General features: G+C 39.6%; 1 protein-coding gene across 1 annotated transcript in view; it reads right to left on the bottom strand.

The window, feature by feature from the left end:
• The window catches only part of PLPPR5 (phospholipid phosphatase related 5), a gene marked incomplete at both ends in the record, with an annotated part of 45,133 nt that overhangs the window by 3,046 nt on the left and 23,443 nt on the right, over positions 1 to 18,644 (bottom strand). The window contains 3 exons of the mRNA XM_082483463.1: positions 5,514 to 5,633; positions 7,697 to 7,873; positions 16,770 to 17,020. Of these exons, the coding sequence (XP_082339589.1) occupies positions 5,514 to 5,633; positions 7,697 to 7,873; positions 16,770 to 17,020 (548 nt within the window). The remainder of the gene's footprint in view (positions 1 to 5,513; positions 5,634 to 7,696; positions 7,874 to 16,769; positions 17,021 to 18,644) is intronic.

Here is an 18,644-nt window from a genome sequence, read left to right as displayed (position 1 = left end):
TTTTTCCATTTTTGAAAACAGGAATTTGAAAAATTGTTTGTAGTCCTTCATACATTGGAGTTTGTTAAAAGAAATAGGAAAATACTACTGTAGTAGTTCAGGCAAATGATAATTTATCAGACAGTTCTCTGGGTCAGCAAAGTATATTTTCTGCTTTTACGAATCACATTTTTAGATAAGAGAATGAGTTCAAGCAAAATTCCCCATTTAAAATGTTGCAGACCTGCACAGAACGCTGTTGCCAGACGGCATCTGCCTTTGCTTCAAATCCACATGCATGCACTCATGAGCGCTCTTGCGCGCATACGTTTATTGCCTTATATGAAGATGCTCAAAACGATCCATTCCTGATATCCAGGAGAAGAACCTAATGATGCGTGCTTTGAGAGAGTTTTGTTGCAAAGGATCTTCTTGATTGTTACTAATCCCTTGATTCTGTAACACCTACAACACGTATATTTGAGGAGGTCACACTGAATGTATTGTTCCATGTCCTGTGTTTAAGTCTTATTTTATTTGAATATTCGATGTGGTGATCACAGTTTGCATTCAAACACAAATAATTCTTGGTCAGTCCCCCAGAACTACAGTTAAGCAGCAGAGTAGGGCATGAATGCAAAGTCAAATGCTTGACATTGAAACAAAATTGCTTATGGTCTTTTATGAGCTGCCTCTCCTGGGTATGTGTTTCTGTGTGTGAAACAATGCTGTGATATATCTCCTTTAACATACTGTATTATCAAGAGAGAATCATTATGGCAACAGAAATCTGAAAACTTGCCTATAAGCTAATGTAAGCACATAGACTCTAGTCAAGCCGTCCTGGAGATACACATACATGTATTAAAACGCTGTACGGACAACTATGTACACTTTTGGACATCAAGCACAACAGTGTTTGGATACTTCTCAACTGAACTATTTTTGAGTAACAGAAATAGGTACAAACTCTTTCCCTTACTTGCCCACAGTATGATGAGCTAAAATATCTTTGTGTTTTGCTTTTAGCCTGTGAGGTCAGTGATGGGTGATCAGTCTCCCTGGAGAGCTCCAGGGACCAGACCGGACTCCCTAGGCCATGCTGTGTGTACACAAGTTCACATACCAATGGAAGACAACTTAGTACCAAAATGCTTAAGACCAACAAAAAAGCAGTAACGCCGAGAATTAAAATTAAAAATACCCTTTTCTGACAGTGTGAAGAAGCTGTTGTATGTCTTGTGAATAATCAAGATAGAGTAAACAGAAAAAACCTTATACTTTAAAAACAGAAGGGGAAAGCTTCCCCAGTCTCAAAATACTATCAGAATCCACTGCAATATCTAGACTTACTATTGATAAAATGTTTTATCACCACCATTACCTTTGGCCCATAAACAATAGAACAAGAATTATAATGCCAAACTCAAGATTTTTGAGACAATTAACCTTAATAGTCACTAGCAATTGGTATGATAGGCAACAAGAATGTCACATATTGTGAGAGGAATTCCAAATACTTATCACTATTAAAACTTAGAAATGGCTGTGTCAGAGAGAGGCGGGGGGCAGAGAGAGAGGGCCATAAACTATCCCTTTCTAGTTCACAGTCATGCTGAAGACTCAGTCCTATGGGCGGACTATAAGAAACCTCATTGTAACAAGGAACAGTGAATGTGTTTGGGAACATGGTTTGGACATTGCTGGCAGAAGTAGCACTATGAAGGAATGCCAAGCAGAGCCTTTGGGAATAAATGCAGCTTAGCTGTCAAACACAGCACTGCAAAGAACCCACTGTACAAATAAGTAATATTGAACAGCTACAGAAATCACTGATGATCAGACATAGTAATTGTCTCATTCCACAGATGTACCACAGTGCATCTCCTAACCCAACACTTCCTCCTAAAACCTCTTATCTCAGTATTCTATCTACTGCCTCAATTAGTCCTAAAATGCTCCATGTTCCCTTTGTATTTGAATTTTTCCAAAGCTAGAATACTTATAAGAAAAAAAAAAAAAAAAAAAGGTTATGAGAGCCAGCAGCTACTACAAGAGCTTAGGAGCCCTCTGTAAGCCCTTGTCAATTTCAGGTGACTTCAGCATGAAATAATGTCAGTCTCCCCTGAAAGAGAAAAAATAGTTTGTGACTGCACTGGATGAAGCTGAACTTTAAACTCTTCCACGTACCACCCGAAGTATCCCTATTTCCCAGTAACTCTTGCAAAAGAACAGGAGTCTCTAACCTTGAGTGTGGTGGGAAGAGAGCCTCCTCTCTCTCTATAGGAGAGTCCCAGCTAACTGAAGCATGCATTGTCTTGTAAGAGATGAAGAAGGTCGGAGACAGGAGAGAAAAAGGAGGAGATGGGTGAGTGATGAGGTTTCTTGGCTTTCATTCTTTTCATTAATTCTGAGGATGGATGTAGTTAAGGTGAAAGCAATAAGTCTGCATTGCTGAGCCAGCTCTGGCAAGGATTCTTCAAGGAGACACTGCAACTATGGCTTATTTGAGTGCATGAGAAGCAGGTACCTGTGCAGAACAGCTTAATCATCTGCATGCACCACAATTAAACAGAAGTGCCATGCAAACAGTGATCTACCCTTGTCATTAACCAGCAGCACCTCAATTCAGAATATTACAAGTACACATATTCCTATTTAAGTGCACTTCAAATGTAGCTCTTGACCTTCACCAGAACTCAGACAGTGGCAGCATGGAGAGCATGCCAAGCATGCCAAAAGCATTCGTTCTCCAGCAGGAAAAAGCACTGGAATAGCAAGTAGCAGATCTAGAAGCACAAAAATAAGGTGTTTCCAGGTCTGTGCGATGCACCACGTGCTTATTCATTTATGGGTGAATTTATAACAAAATTGAAATGAGTGAGGTCCCATCTGGTAGACATTTCTAATGAAGTCACTCTTTAAAACAGCATCTTTGGATTGCTCGCTCCCAGATACCCATATAGCTATTATTTTTAAATATCAATAAGAGAATAGCATTACTTCATGCCAACACTGCCTTAGTCCATGACAACTTGAGTCAGTCAGGATTTATGCTACCCTCAGTAGCTAATTTCTGACAGTAAGCTGTCTTTAATACTGACACAGGAGCTTGCAGATTGAGAATAACAAAAAACAGATTTAAAATAAGCCAAATGTAAATGTATGTATATTCAGAGTATGGAACTGGAGCAGCACCAACTGAAATGTAGTGAAAAGTAACTTGCAAATGGCTAAAACAGTCAAAGACAAGTAGCACGCAAATTATTTAGCACCCCTCTCTCTCCAGAGGAGAACAACAGATGTAAACTAAGAAGGAAGTTTAAAAGCAAAGACTAAGCTAATAATTCTTGTAGTGATGGTAGTTAATTGAGATGGCTCAATTTAGACCTTAGTTCCATTTAAGTATTATTCTTAGTGCCTTTTATTTAACAGGGTCTGGCTTCTATCTAAAACTTGAGACTAAATATTAAAAGAAAAGAAAAAATCCACAAAAACAACACCTAAAGCACTCACATGTAAGTAACTTTTTCATCAGTTATTTGCTAATTCAAATTTAAACTTTCTGAGAGTGGCAACAGAAGAAAGCATTTCCCAACAAATAGTAAAGTCTCCACATTATCATCTTCCCATCTCATCCTCTCTTTCTGACACAGAGAAAGGCTTTGCAACATAGACAAAGATAAACCCATACAATGAGATCTCTCCAAGTGTAACACCCTGTGGACAGTCCTTGATTTAATTATCTAGAGAGAAGTTCCATGACAGCAAACAGCTACCCTCTACTGCCATAGAAATATGAGTTCAGATGGAAAGAAGCTTGTTCGTATAATACAGTCGCAAATAGTAGAGGTCATCCTCCCTCAAGCAGAGCAAACATTATTCCTGCCACCACCCTTTCACACTCTCCCATAGCTTTCCCCACAACATCTCAAACTTGCCTAGGCCAAGTCTCAGGAGAAGAACATTGAGCGAGAGGGTGTCAAATCAGGTAGAAACCCTAAGTTAACATGAGGTCTTTATCGCCAGAAAAAAATTAAAAATATCAACAGCCAGAGAACGTGCATTTATTACCTATGATGGCTTTTAAGCCGCAGAAATGGCTTCTATTGCAGGAGACCCTAGCACATAAATAAGACATGCCCTTATTAATGCGGTATGCCCTAAGCCAACTGACATCTTGGTTTTGTTTTGACATTTTACAGGAAGTTTACCGGATGGATTATTTTGAAGATACACATTCATCATCTAAATGCTTGTTCAAGCAAATGAGACTCTGACCTCCTCATGACAAGGTATCAGCAGAAGTAGCTTAGACACACTTGGTTCAAAAAGGTGTGTTAGATCATTCTGAAAAGAAATCTTTCCCTTCAAGGAAAGGAGTAACAAAGCCAGGGCTAGCAGTATTTCTTACCAAAGGACAGCTTCCACCACTTCCAGATGACTAAGACAGACTGGGAAGTGGTTACAAACATTTCTTCTTATGCTTAATATCAAAAAATACCAGCAGTAATTTGGATTTAAAAGAATGCCATAGAAACACACTTTTGGTGCCCTGCCCAGTGTAGAATTGCTTACTACCTTCAAACACAGGTGTAACACGAGACTTTAACAAATAATGACAGATAAACTAGATTTTCTTTCAAACTTTCCCTCTGGTAAAAATGCCTAAAATGTTTTCTTTATTTGGTTATGCTATCCATTTCAGTGCTTGTTTGCTCATAAAATTGTTCAATCTTACCTAACACATAGTACAACATCACCTTCAAAACCAAAATTTTTATTACAGGAAACTAAAATAAATTTTAAACACATTACCATACTTACTCACGCAAAAAATCTTGGCATACCCAGGAGACTATTGCTAGCACATCCTAGTCCAAAATCCCATTTGCTTTGGCAAGAGATCATGGCTTTTGTGCAGTTACTGTACGACCCATGTTACTCTCCAGTATTATCACGTTAAGTTGTTTGCCCTGCTAGTGCAGATGTCAGAAGATGTCATATTCCCAGCATTTCCAAGTGGGTGCCTGTCCTGGGGCTAGCATGTACCTGATGAGAAAAGCCCCACAGCTGATCCAGAAGGGACTGCATCCCATGCTCCACACTAGCCTGAGGATGTGCCCCAAAGAAATACGACAAATGCCACTTGTACCTGAATTGCACAATCCTTTGGGCTCAGGGGTTAGATTTTATTTCTAAGCACTTCAAGTTCTGTGGACTCTCAGCAAAAGCATTACTTAAACTTACTTGAGGAACTCAAGGAAAGACGCCTCAGATCTACTCAGCCTGACTCCATGGACTTAGCAGTGGCTACAGCAGTAAACTGGACTGATATGTAGAGATTGTTCTTGGAGGTGACATGAAGAGTCTCCCAAGCAGCGTCTCTGAATTAATTCTTCCCTTCTTTCTCCTTCACTGCCATGTCCCCTTACTCTAAATCTGATTACCTTGGCACTCTTGTCAAAATAGTTTGGGACCATCCTTCGAGGAAAGCTACATTTTATTTGTTTTTAAAAAAAGTCAGACATTACCTTTTCTAAAGGGCTTTCTACTCGGGGTATGCTGATCATAGGCATCTGGGCCAGATTATCCATGTGAGAATGTTCATGTTCTGGCTGACGTCCTCTGAAGTTATTTACCACACAAACAACCTAGAAGGGATTAGAAGATAAACAGAATAGCTAAGGAAGATAAACAGAATAGCTAAGGAACACCTCATTTTTTGAGCTTTGATCCCGACATCCATAATGAGGCAGAACTGACACCAGCTTTTGTCACAGATTGCAGTAGAAACACAGAAATGCGAAGTTCATGTTCTACAGGAAATCCTTAATTAATATTTCAAGACAAAAGATTTACAACCAATTTATTGTTACATGCATCATCTGAGAACCAAAAAAACCCCTTATATAAAAGCAAATCACTGAAGCTGAATAATATAATATCAATTATTAACAATGTCATGAATAGATGTCCAGAGCACATGCAGCAGAATATGGCAATAACTTTAAAGTCCTATGAAGGGCCAGTACCATCTAAGTTCTGAACAGCCATGACTTTCTCAAGTGGAGAGTGAGAAAGGGAGAATAAGAAGGCAAGGATCATCCCCAGGTTTGAACTAAACTCTACACCTGCTTAGGGGAGCAGTGACTCTTGCACAGGGATTTAGTAATGCGATATATACCAGTTTGTTAGCGTTTCTACTAATTCAGACACTCAGCAGAGCAGCAATGTTTACCCATTGTATCTTCTTCAACACACAACTAAACTTGATCACAGAATCACAGAGTTTTCAGAGTTGGAAGGGACCTCTAGAGATCACCTAGTCCAACTCCCCTGCTAAAGCAGGATTGCCTAGAGCACATTACTCAGGACTGCATCCAGGCGGGTCTTGAAAATCTCCAGAGAAGGGGACTCCACAACGTCCCTGGGCAGCCTGTGCCAGTGCTCTGTCACCCTCACCGTAAAGAAGTGTTTCCGTGTATTTGAACGGAACTTCCTATGTTCTAACTTGTGCCCATTACCCCTCGTCCTGTCACTGGGAAACAGTGAAAAGAGCCTGGCTCCATCCTCCTTCAACCCACCCTTTAGATACTTGGACACCATAATAGGGTCTCCCCTCAGCCTTCTCTTCTCCAGGCTAAAGAGTCCCAGTCTGACTGGGATGTCATGCTACTTGAAGGAGTTTATGCAATATACATCACAAAATATATGAAAAAATGCCGGGACAGATTTCTTTTCTATTCTGTTGTCTTTTATGACTTCAGGGGCTCAAACATAATGGAAAAACTTCTTAAAAATGAACCAAATATAACTCCTGGACACCTTGAGTGGAAGGTAACATCTGCAAGTATGAGCAGCTATATTTTAAAGGAGACCTAAAGCTGCACTCACATTCTTCAGAGGAGTGAAGACACCCACCTCAGCCATCCCTGAGAGTTCTCAGCTAAGCCAAGTCTTCAGATCCAAGATCTTGAGATCAAGACCTTGAGATCCAAGAATCAAGCTCAAAAGTGTTTTCACATGGAAAAAATCCAAAGGTGTATTAAGTACTATTACGAGCTCCCAGGCAGACAAACTTGCAGGCAGTAAACAGCAGTGACTAGTCTATGCCATAGTCTTGCACTGAAGTTATCAGTGAAGGTGATTAATAGATCAGTGGCAGCTTTCTGACACAGACACTAGTCATCATGGACTGTGACTAACCATCTGGTTTTGGAACACAGTTCCAGAAAAGGAAAAGGCTAAACAAGGATTTTTTTGATACAGAAAACCAGAAAATTTCAATGTAAACCTGAAAGAAATTCAATAGTTACTTTAAAGCCGGAAAGTAAATGCTGCTTATTCTCTGATCGGTGTAGGTAACACTATGCTGAATTTAATACTTTATACATGAAATCATAACTAGACGTTATTCTGAAGGATATACACTTGCTTAAAGTGGGGCTTGATGCAAAAATTCTTAGTTGAAATGCTACAGTCTGGTTTATACTGAAGTCAAAAGAGATCATTTGATCAGTTCTTTCTTGACTTCACATTTCTGAGTGTATGTAAATATAACTAAGAAAACCAATAATTAATTAAAAACAAAAATTAGAAACACTTCTTCTGTCATTCGGTTGTCCAAAAAGTCAAGGATACCAATATTTTTTTTAAGAGATACAAAGTTACAGACTGATTTTTTCAAACAGAATTGACACAGATATACACTTACCAAAAATACTGCTATAGATATTCCAATTATAAATCCTGCTATTACATCTGACCAGTGATTTCGATACTCTGCTACTCTGTTGATTCCAGTAAGGAAAGCCAAGCACATTAAGCCCAAACACAGAACAGGTTTTGCAAGCCTTGTTCCTCTGGCTTTTACTGTGTTGGTGATATACATCTGAAAATTAGAAAGGAATAAAGTATGAGACTGTGGAGATCTCTCACTAGTTGGTGAATAAAATCTCTACATTTTGTTTGAATAGATTATGTGTATTTGGCATTTTTTTTTTTGATAAAGAAACAAGAAAGTAGAGTGCTAGACAAAGTCATCACACCCTTTTCCTAGGGATGTAGGAAAAGAATTAGACCATACAGCAAAATTACATTTTATGTGAACCTGAAAAGCCCCTAAAAGAACAAGTAAATTAGGCAATCCAATCCTATTACTCCCAATCTATGCATTTATTTATGCAGAGAGGTAGAGACTGATTTTTCACTAGGCAGTGTTGACAACAATAAAAAAAGGTCTTTACCCTGAAAAGGTAAAGCAAAGGCCTTTCTTCCTCATACACAACTTCTCCATGTGATTAACTCCATTAGATTCGCCAAAAAGCAGTGAAAATTGAACTAAGTGCCTGCATCTGCTTTTATAAATAACGTGTAATAGTTTCAACCAGTGCTGAACCAATACACCCCTGTACTTCACAGACGGTGACTGAGAATGCTTAGTACCAATCCCCGCCAGCACACAAACCAATCTAAATGCAGAAACTTTCATGCTTCAAACTCCGAGAAATCAATCTGCCCTGCTTGCATTCTACCTCTCCCTGTGCAATGCTAACGAATTAAAAGCACTGCCCGATGATAGAGCTGCTCTGCTGCCCTAAGGGTGCATTAGTGTCTACTAGGTTTAAGCCAGCACTTTCCAAGCTCTGATGTGCCAATGGAAGAAACGAATACCAAAGCTTGGAATTTCCCTTCTCTTGAATCTTGTCATTAAGGCTGCTTGAAAGTTCCCCACTGAAAAATTAGACTTCAACTAACGAGATTTTTGAGAAAAAAGTATTTACTTTCTGCAGAAGATGTTTCTGCAATTAAACCACCGAAATCCCTAAACCCTTCACATTTAGGCAGAGAGTTGACGTTTTTAAATTGAAGAATGCAAATATTTTCTATAGAGTTTCACTAGAGACTCCAACTGTGTAATCCCATAACTTCGAAGTGCAAAGGGAAACAGATGAATCTGCACTGAAGAACCAGTACCTTTATGGACAAGAACTGGGCAGTCCTTTGGGGTTTTTGTAGTGTCTGAAACTTCAGTTGATTTTACTGGGTAACCAGTTATGAAATGCTGCAATAATCCAGTTATTCCAAGAGGTTTAGGAAGCGTGGTTACAGTTACTATAAATTAAGTGAAGAAGTGGTCAGAGCTTGTCTGAAAAGAGCAACATCTGCCAGTAGTTTGGTTCAAAACACTAGAGAAAGTTCCATGGCTTAGAGGACAAGTCAAAGCTTAAGCTTAAAATCACAGCAGAGTACTGCAACACATACATCTTCAATGGACCTTACGTGATGAACAGTAAACTAGTAGCAAGCTTTAACTAATGCAGACAGAACAACAGTTTGAAAAGAAGAGTTTTGGGGCGTATCTCCAAACCATGTTTCCTCTCTTCTTCCTAGACCATTTAAGAAACAGTGTTTCTCCCCTTGCTGACTATCCTTTTATCTCAGCTCCTTATATTTTTGCAGACTCTCTTCAGTGAGTTACTCTTATCACATGGAATGCTGGTAAGACAACTGCAACTTTAAATTTCCATCTTTTTAGGCCCACTGTTTTCTTCAAGCTACAGACAGAGCAGTACATGCTGAGTTACTCAGCAACACTCTATTTTACTGACTCTCATCCTACTCCTGGATACGTTAGAACATCTGGCGCTGGCAAAAATATTCTAATATTTTTGAATATACAGCAAGATCACCAAATTTCAAATACTGCTTGGGTGAATTTGACACAGGGAAGTTGACAGGGAGCTATCCTGCATTTAATTCTGTATTGTGGCATATTAAATCAAAATGACTATAGAGACAGAAAAATCAACTCAAAAAAAGAGTGTAGTTTGCTTAAGGCAAATCTCAGTGATATATTTCAGTGATCTGTAACACCGGGTCATTGCCCAAAAAGATTATCTCAATTTTTTTGAAGTCAAAACACATTATAATACAAATACTTGACTCTGCAGTACTTCAGTCAAACTTCAACATTTTTAATACAAAGCTAAACTGAAAAGTGCCCTGCAGAAAATTCTCAGAATCTTTTCACAATCATGTCCTTCAAATCCCGACTCAGATAAAGCACTGAGTGAGCAGAAACAACTGCAGACTCATGCTGTGCCTCACATGAGTAATAACGACCTCCATTTGCTGAGTCCCTTCCTATATGTGCAGTCAAGATTGTCTTGCCCAGTCCATTATTCACAATAACCTGAGGGTTTTTCCAGCATTTCTATCTTTTCTTTAAAGAACAGACACCACTGATGTTAAGAATAGTATTTTAAAATATATATTAAAGGACCAGTTGAAATAGGGTAAACTTTTCCTGAAACAGTGTAGTGAAAAGTCTGTATATTTGCAAAACTCTACAAATGCAGACTCTTCCAAGGCAGGATTCATAGATGTCCATTTTCAAACTTGACCTCTTGCAGTTCTAGTACAATATTTTAAGACAGCCAACTCAGCAAAGATCTGATTTGCATTAAGAGAAAAAAAAAAAAATAATTAAGCAGATGTTTTCTTCTTGATTCTGGAAGAAAAGCTACAAACCAGCACAGTCAGTAATTGACAAAGAATAAACATCCTGAAAAGATGACAGCATTTTTCTTCTCTTACTTTTCATAAATATTAAATGCAGTATCAACAAAGGAAAATAGCTCAGTGATTTAAATGAGAATTAATGACAATATAAATTTTTACACGGCTAAAGATATTTACTGAACAAGACTATCTCAGTTCCTTTGAAGAACAGAAATTGGGAAAGGAGGAATCTAACTAAAGAAATATTTTAAATTAGTCAACAACAAGACCAACAGCAGTAAGATTCTGCATGTAAGGTCAAGGATTGATACAGTAGTTAGAATTCATTTTGTAGGCTGCACATTCTCCTGCAACATCAGATCACTGGTGAATCTTCTCTTGAAGAACTTCTGCTATTGCTTTTCCTTTTTCCTGCAATAAGATTTCAGTATGAAAAGATATAAAGGTGATACAAGGAAGGAGACACTGGCAGAGTCACATAAGGAGGTGGATGTTGTCTCATCGTTCTATATACCAATATTTACTAGATTTTCAGTAAAACACAAACATTTCACCTTCAGTCTTCAAGATGCTGGAAGCAAAGTCTTCAGAGAACCTCATAAATCGAAAGTAAAATTTTAATTGAAGTTGTTTTAAAAATATGTATTAGAGTCAGAATCACCATCATTCACCACCAAAGACAAAGCAACCTGTGTGGTTTCCGACACGACCGTCTCAGGTCATAATATAACGAATAATCATAGCATTGGAACTTAACTTGTACTGGGAAAGCTTTCAAAAGCGTCATGTTGCAAGTTTGACTCATGTGAAATATGTCCTAAATCTAATGCAAACAAAATGATTCTAAAACACGTAAGAGAAGAACAGGAATTGTATGTCAAGTGCAGGACAAAGGGGCCTTCTGGGCTTTGCTGCAAGCTCCTCCTAGTTGTCTTCTTTCAGATATCTTTAGGCTCACCCACACAAACATCTATGCACACAAACACACACAGACGTAACAGGTCCCAGAGTCCCATTTTAGTTAGTGGAGCCAGTCATCAGTCTGGGTGCACCAGCCAGGAGGCAGGTTAATTTTCCTAGCTGATTTCATCAGCCTGGGGCCCAGGGATGCAGGGAGGAAGATCCTCTGTGCTTGCTGTTTCGGTCCTCCCTGAAGCAGATGGTCTGGGGGACTGACAAAGAGACAGACCAGTCCGTTAGTGGGCAGAGAATAATGACTCATGGAGCGACAAGCAGAAAGAAGAAGGAATCACTGTGCAGGCACCTATCCCAGGCAGCGCTCCAAGTATAAATTATCTCATGTTTTGTTTTGCTTTTATAATGTGCTATCATCAAAGAAATATTACTTGCATAGTTCAAGATTCTAAGTAATGCACAACTTTCAATATTCATCATACCTACAAGAAAAGAGATAATCAGAGATCAAAAAAGCTGCAAAAGTAGTGGGCTATAGTGGACGGTAGTCTATAACCAGATTCAAAATTTAGTTAGAATCCTGTTTGATAATCTAAAAGCCCTTCATTTTCCTTAATTAATAATTACTGGGTCAAATTATTACTAGACCAAACCACAGTCATATTCTCAAATCTGGGCCTTTCTGCAGCTACCCACTGGAGGCTTTTTTAGTGCTTTTGAAGCCTCCTCCAAATTTCTCCATAAGTTTTGCAGTAATTATTGATGACCCTAGACAAAAATTTGCTTTCAAAGTCAGTGGTTTGGGTCAGCAAAAGGAAGAGAGAGCTCTAGAAACGCTGGACCTTACTATTAAGTTTCCCACTTCAAGCTCCCCACAATCGTAATTCTAAACAACTGGAGAAGGAAAGAGGTATCTTTCAGTGTACCAGCACTTTAAGATACACCTAAATATTAATTAAAGCTGACTCAGTCTACAGAGGTCATTGTCTTGAGCAACTGAATTGTAATGAAGAACTGACTGATGAGAAATACCTAGAGGTCTTTAGGTAAGTCCCTGGATCAAATTGTAATATCATTTTACTACCCAGCCTGAAGGTAACCAATACAGCCAATATATGAAGCCCATGATATAAGCTGTAGTCAGTATCAAGGGATATTTTTACTTGCTGCACCACATACTGGAAAGAAATTCCACTTTCCTAACATTGCCCCTAAAAAGCAGCCAAAAGAATCCTTTAATTCTTCAATTTCCTAACAAAAAATGGACAACAAAACCGACTCAATAAGGTGGCTCTGCTACTCCTTTTCCTCCTGAGCACTCCCTAAAGCCTATAAAAGAGAGGCCTGCCATGCCTCCTCCAGCTGCTCATTGAGCATGAGCCAAACAGGCACTTCAAGACGAAGGACAAGTGAGAGGAGGCCTACATCCAAAGACTGGATCAAAGAGTGACACCAAGCAGAATATCACCATGTTGCCAGCACTGTGACCCAGTCTGCCTTGCTGTCTTTTCCCAGTGACTTATAAACACAGCAAACAGCAAAGACCATAAAGTAGAATGCCAGGAGCAAGAACCTTGCAGAAAAGATGATCACGGGCCCAACAAAAGCTCTGTAGAGAAGAAAAAATTGTCAGCTTTACCTGCTAGCCCCATCTGAGGCCATACTTGAGGCCAAGGGTTCACAGCACAAAACAACAAAAGCAGCCTAAAGACCTAATGGTTATGTCAGTTATCAAAACATTAAACCTGCTCCTCTATCATTCCAAATTTAATGCAAGTTTGAAACATACGCGGCAACACCAAGTTCAAACATCACCCTACAAGAGCCAACTGCTCCTGTCCAATCCAACAAGAACAAAAGAAAAGCAAAATTTTATAGAATTAGTATAAAATTTGTCTTAAAATACAACTAGCAATGACCAATCCTCTAGGTCTGCAGCACCAAAGGATAACTGTTAGTCACAAGTCTCATATTTAAATCCATGGGAAGACTGACTAAATCTTCATATATCACTTTGATATCCTACCAAAAAAAGAGACTCGTGACTTCTCGTTTCTGTTTCTCAGTTGTGGAAAAAATCCCAAGCATGTGCATAACTTGCTGCTTCAAAATATACCTCTAATTGTCCAGGTTGTGTCAACTTATGCATATCAGTGTGGCTTATACAATTATATTATATTTAATAAACTTGCAGCATTTGCCTTAATACCTGTGTTAGCAGATGTTGTTCCAGCTGAGAAAGCGTGAATTGCAATGCTGATAAGAAGTGAAAGCTGATGCAGTTAACTTATTAACCCAAGAAATAACAAACAAACAAAAGGTCAAAGACTAGTTGAGTAGGCACCTAAGGAGAAATCCAGGTAGCAACCAGCTTGTTTAGAGATTTTGGAAAAGATTTACAGTAGTTCATTCTGAAGACTTTGATACACTGGGAAAAATAAAAGTCTGAAGACGACAAGTAACAGATCCTTGAAAGTGTGTTTGGAGCAGGGTAGAGAAAACGCCTAACCATAATGCTGCCATTCAACATTTCCATTGCTAAGCCTTTCTCGATAGGTACTGAGAGAAAGTAATAGAGGCAAACACTACAGAGAGGTCTAAATATTAGCAATACAATTGTTTGAAAAAGACTGTACTTTCAGCAGGAGAGGAATTCAGAGTTACCATAGCAGCCACCCACTCTCAAAAGAGGGGAGGAGGAAAAAAGGAAGACTCAAGAACTTGGACGGAAAAAGAAGCTATTGTTAACAAGACAATATGCGCAGATGCTAGGTGATAAGGACATGGCTGCACTTAAACGGAACGAGATAGGGGAATTATTAGATAAAGCACAGGCTTTGTTTTTAAATGGGCTGATCGGTGAAATCACACAAGTCTGATGTTGTTTACTTTCACCCCCTCAGAGAGCAAGGACTCTGGATCAGCTTGCTGCCTGTTTATGTCTTTAAGCTGGTTTTGTTTTGTGCATAGCTGGCTGAAATGTCCAGGGAGGATTCATAACAATCCCTCCCTCTCTCCCAAATATTTCTGTTAACCAAAAAGAAAGCACATTTTGTATCAGAGGTCATATGCTTATGAAATACTAGGTAGGTAATATATGGAGTCTTTATGTCCGGGCTCTCAGTAACTGTTGTACCATAGCTCATACAAAGACTAGGCTACTGTTTAAATCTTCTACTCCAGTGAATAGAGATGAGAAAGTTGTAATTCAGGGCCAACTATCCTGATAAACATAATGACAGTGTAAGGACATGACCCCAAATATTGGAACATTGCATTTCTTTCCCTGGGGTGTAATAAACAGTATTTTTAGCTGCAACCATGCAACAGAAATAAAAAAATTAAAAAATAAAAGACTGATAATATTGCATCAAGGACCTACATTTGCAGGCTACAACTCAGCTGATATATCATAGCAATTCTCTTTATTAGGCAGCCTATAAGAATTCAGAAATCCTGTCAGCAGTTTATAATACTTCAGTGAAATGACAGTTGTGCATCATGCTGCAATACAGTAATGACATAGGATATATTCACTTCCGCAGTTACTGAAAGCTTATAAAGTCATTAAACAGATCACAGCAGTTTTAATTTTTGATACTGCTAACGTTACATTGACCACAGACAACATAGGGTTTGCATAAAGTACTCATGCTCATGTCAAAAGCCATTGATACTAGGTATTAGACCTCACTAATGTCTACTTTTTGTTTTTAAAATGTATCGATACTATTTTCCTTCCTGCTTTTCAGTAGCTGAACAGTTGGTTTCCTTTAGTTACCGTGACTCATGGCAACAGTGGAAATCCAACTTTACAGATGGATGAGAAAAATAGGAGCAATTAAAATGAAGAATGCTGAATATTTTCTAAAATAACTTGCACCAAATTTAGAGGTATGTTTCAGCAAAGCAAAGCCTTAGATATCTCCCCAAATAAAGATAATACTATTAGGAGTCTTACACTTGCCTCAAGTTAGAATAGAATTTTATTGCTCGTCTCTTAGTTGCAGATAACACTTGTCTGTACTAACTGATGATCCACATCACTTAAGCAGACATTGCTCACAAGGAACTTTTGGTAAATGTTACTGTCAGTGCTGCAGATTTTAAGCAACCGGTTCTAAAACCATATTCAGAAGGATGGACTTGGCATGCTGCCTGTGGATGGAGTTGGGATCTTTGCCAAGTTGGCAAGTATCAGTTTCCAGATCAATCAGGAATTAGAAATCAGTTCACTAAATATATGCTCAAAAGCAATACACACTCACACAGGTATATATACATGCATATATATGCATACATAAACATACATGTATAGGCAGGCCACTGTTCAAATACCAGCAGAATTTACAGGATGACTCTTGCAGTGATCACAGAGGTACACACACTTGCTTAGTTTCCCACCGACACTATGCGGGCAGCCCCGGGCCCCCCAGAAGGGCTACAAAGGACTGTGACTACCAGCACAGACCAGGTAAGAGACCCTCACAGGCATGTGCTGGGGACAACTTAACTAAGAACAAGATGTGCTTCTACTTAAGACAAGGATGATGTGCACTCCAAACTAACCCAGGGAGTACTACACAGTTACTTGAGTGAGATTCATTAGTCACTCTGCCTCTCACCTGCCTCCCCACACCTCTCAGTAGCCTCTAGAACAGCTCTGATGCCAGGCAGTAAACACCAGTTTTTACCCCAGCCCTGCTCATTGCTCCCTAGATCAGAGGCGCGAGAGGGAAGAAGGGCTGGATTGTCTTGTAGCCCACTTCATTGCAGAATAAGAGCCAAACTGACTTTGCATGAGCACTGACGTACCAATAAGCAACAATTCTGGTACCTAAAGACATGCACAGATCTCAGGAAACTTGCAGAGACCAGACACTTACATATGCCCACTCTCCTGCTTCACCCCACCAAACAATACGGCCATGTGCAATTCTACTAATGTGTACTGTGTTAAAACATAGAAAGGAATCACTACCAGTCACTGGCAATCCTTACCCTTACTCTCTACTACCCAACAAAGCCTCATCCTACACTCTCTGCAAATGGGAAAAAAGTAAAGCAAGAACCTGGTTATCCTATATCTATAACCTTTTTTGGACAACTTGCCCTCTCTCAGCATTGCCTTAGCTTTCAAGGCTCAGAAAACCACTACATCTGTAATTGCCAGAATTAAGTCCAATAAACCAAATTCTCAAAGGCCTCACAGTAACTCATAGAAGGTCTACATATACAAAATCAGCCAATAGTTGTCTTATCTTCTCCCCATTCCTCCCTCCTCCCCTCACAGTGTGAGCCATTTGCTCTCAAAAATATAGTGACATTAAATAGTACAATATACTTACAGCCAGATACATAGCTGCATATACGCTTAGTGCTGCTTCTTTGGATGGGAATGTCTTTCTGGCTTTCATGATAAGGTCTGGATTTCCAGTACAGGCATGTACGCTACTGATGAATTGTGTATACTGTTTACATCCAAGTGCTGTATAGTTGGGTTTACAAAGTGCAAGAAAATGTGGCGCAAGATTCCCTGTTACTACTTGTCCAGCATTTACAAAGATGTCCGTAGCAAACAGTCCAAATGCGTAAATTCCTAAAGAGGGAAACAAAGAGTTAAATTTCCCGACAATTTCACTCAAGGGCAACATATTATAATATTTATCATAGTAATATACCAGGTTCTTCCATTTAAGAACATGAAAAACTCTCATGCTTATGGTACCCTAAAGATCCTGGCTCACGTTGGAAATGGTACTTTCCTACACAACCACAGCAGCAACACTGCAACATACCCACACACCTCATCTCTCTCCATCCTTTGGAGCAGCACATATATCTCTTGTGCAAGTAGCCTGCTCTCCTAGGACCCTTAGGCACAAATTTCCACTGCTTGGGGTAAATAGCTATACTGGTACCTAACTTTTGCCCATGTTCACCAAACAGAAGTGACAAAGGCAAATTCTTCACCCTATAAATTTGCTTGAGAACCAAGGAATTCAGGCCCTGAGGGAGAAGTTGAAAAATCGTAATACGTAATGGACAAACATTTTCTTTTCCCTTGCAGCTGTAAAGAAGCTGAAGTATTGAATAGTTCAATATTGCCATGCATGAGTTGTCTTCATCTGCCTGCTACTGGGTACATCTCTATGCACGGCATATTAATCACGGTATCAACACAGTGAGCTAAAGATCTTGAGGAACTACTTCTGCTAAAGAGTTTTTTTTTTAATCAGACATATCTGCAAAGCATTAAGCACGCGTACTCATTCATCAGAATGGAAATGCATGTATCCGGTTACTTAAAAGAAAAATTTCTGCTATTCTGAGGTCCTTTTCTATCCTTTTGGAACGAGAAAACGAGCTCTGGAAGGAAATGCAAATGCAGCACCCTGACTGGGAGGCAAGGCCAGCAGGTGCGTGTTCAAATCCCACCTGAGCTACAGATTTTCTCCTGTATTTCCATGGGCAAATCACCTTATCTTTCCCATACTTTAATTCACTGTAAATATAACGTGAGTTCTGGCAGTTCCCGACTTCCCAGCATGGGGCACCATGGGGACTTTAATGGATGTACACCACAGCAGACATGATGCCATGGAAACATGTGCATTTCTGGAGGTCAGGTTTTGTCCTCAGCAAAGCTAGAGGACTAAGGATGATTTCTGGGATCCTAGCTGGTCAGCAATGTCACACTAACATTAATTCACCCTGAGATGCTAGACACTGGTGAGCAGCGGACTGTGCCTAGTTGAGTCGCTGCACAGAAGGGACCTTTCAGCAAGCCCCAAGGGTGTGCACTGCCCCAACATAAGTGGCCACATCACTTTGTGTGAGCGTAACAGGTAGTGAGTGATGCCTCATCTGGTAGAACAGTGCACAGGCCATTATTCACCCCTTCCCTCCCTCCCAATTTTTTTTTTTTTTTTTTTTTCCTCATCTGTGAGCAAAGAGGGCCCATCAAGTGGGAAGGAAATGCAGGCACTGATTGCACACAGAGAAACTGGAGCTGGAGAGGCTCCTCATCATCACTCCCCACCTCCTTTGGACCTCCACAAGACAGTCTCATTCTTAGTGACTTTTAGCCCTCCAGTGTGACAGCAAGCAAGCGCTCTCTCAGGCAGCAGGCATGGCTGTTAAACACTGCAAATACAGACACAGCTGCACATCTCCTCCCTCCCCCTGCAACTGGGGCGCAAAGGAGGATTAGCTGCCCCAAG

Source organism: Vanellus vanellus, assembly GCF_965231255.1.
Source record: "Vanellus vanellus genome assembly, chromosome: 5".
Taxonomy (NCBI): domain Eukaryota; kingdom Metazoa; phylum Chordata; class Aves; order Charadriiformes; family Charadriidae; genus Vanellus; species Vanellus vanellus.
Note: the sequence above shows the minus strand (reverse complement) of the source record. Positions and strands in the feature narration are given on the sequence as shown.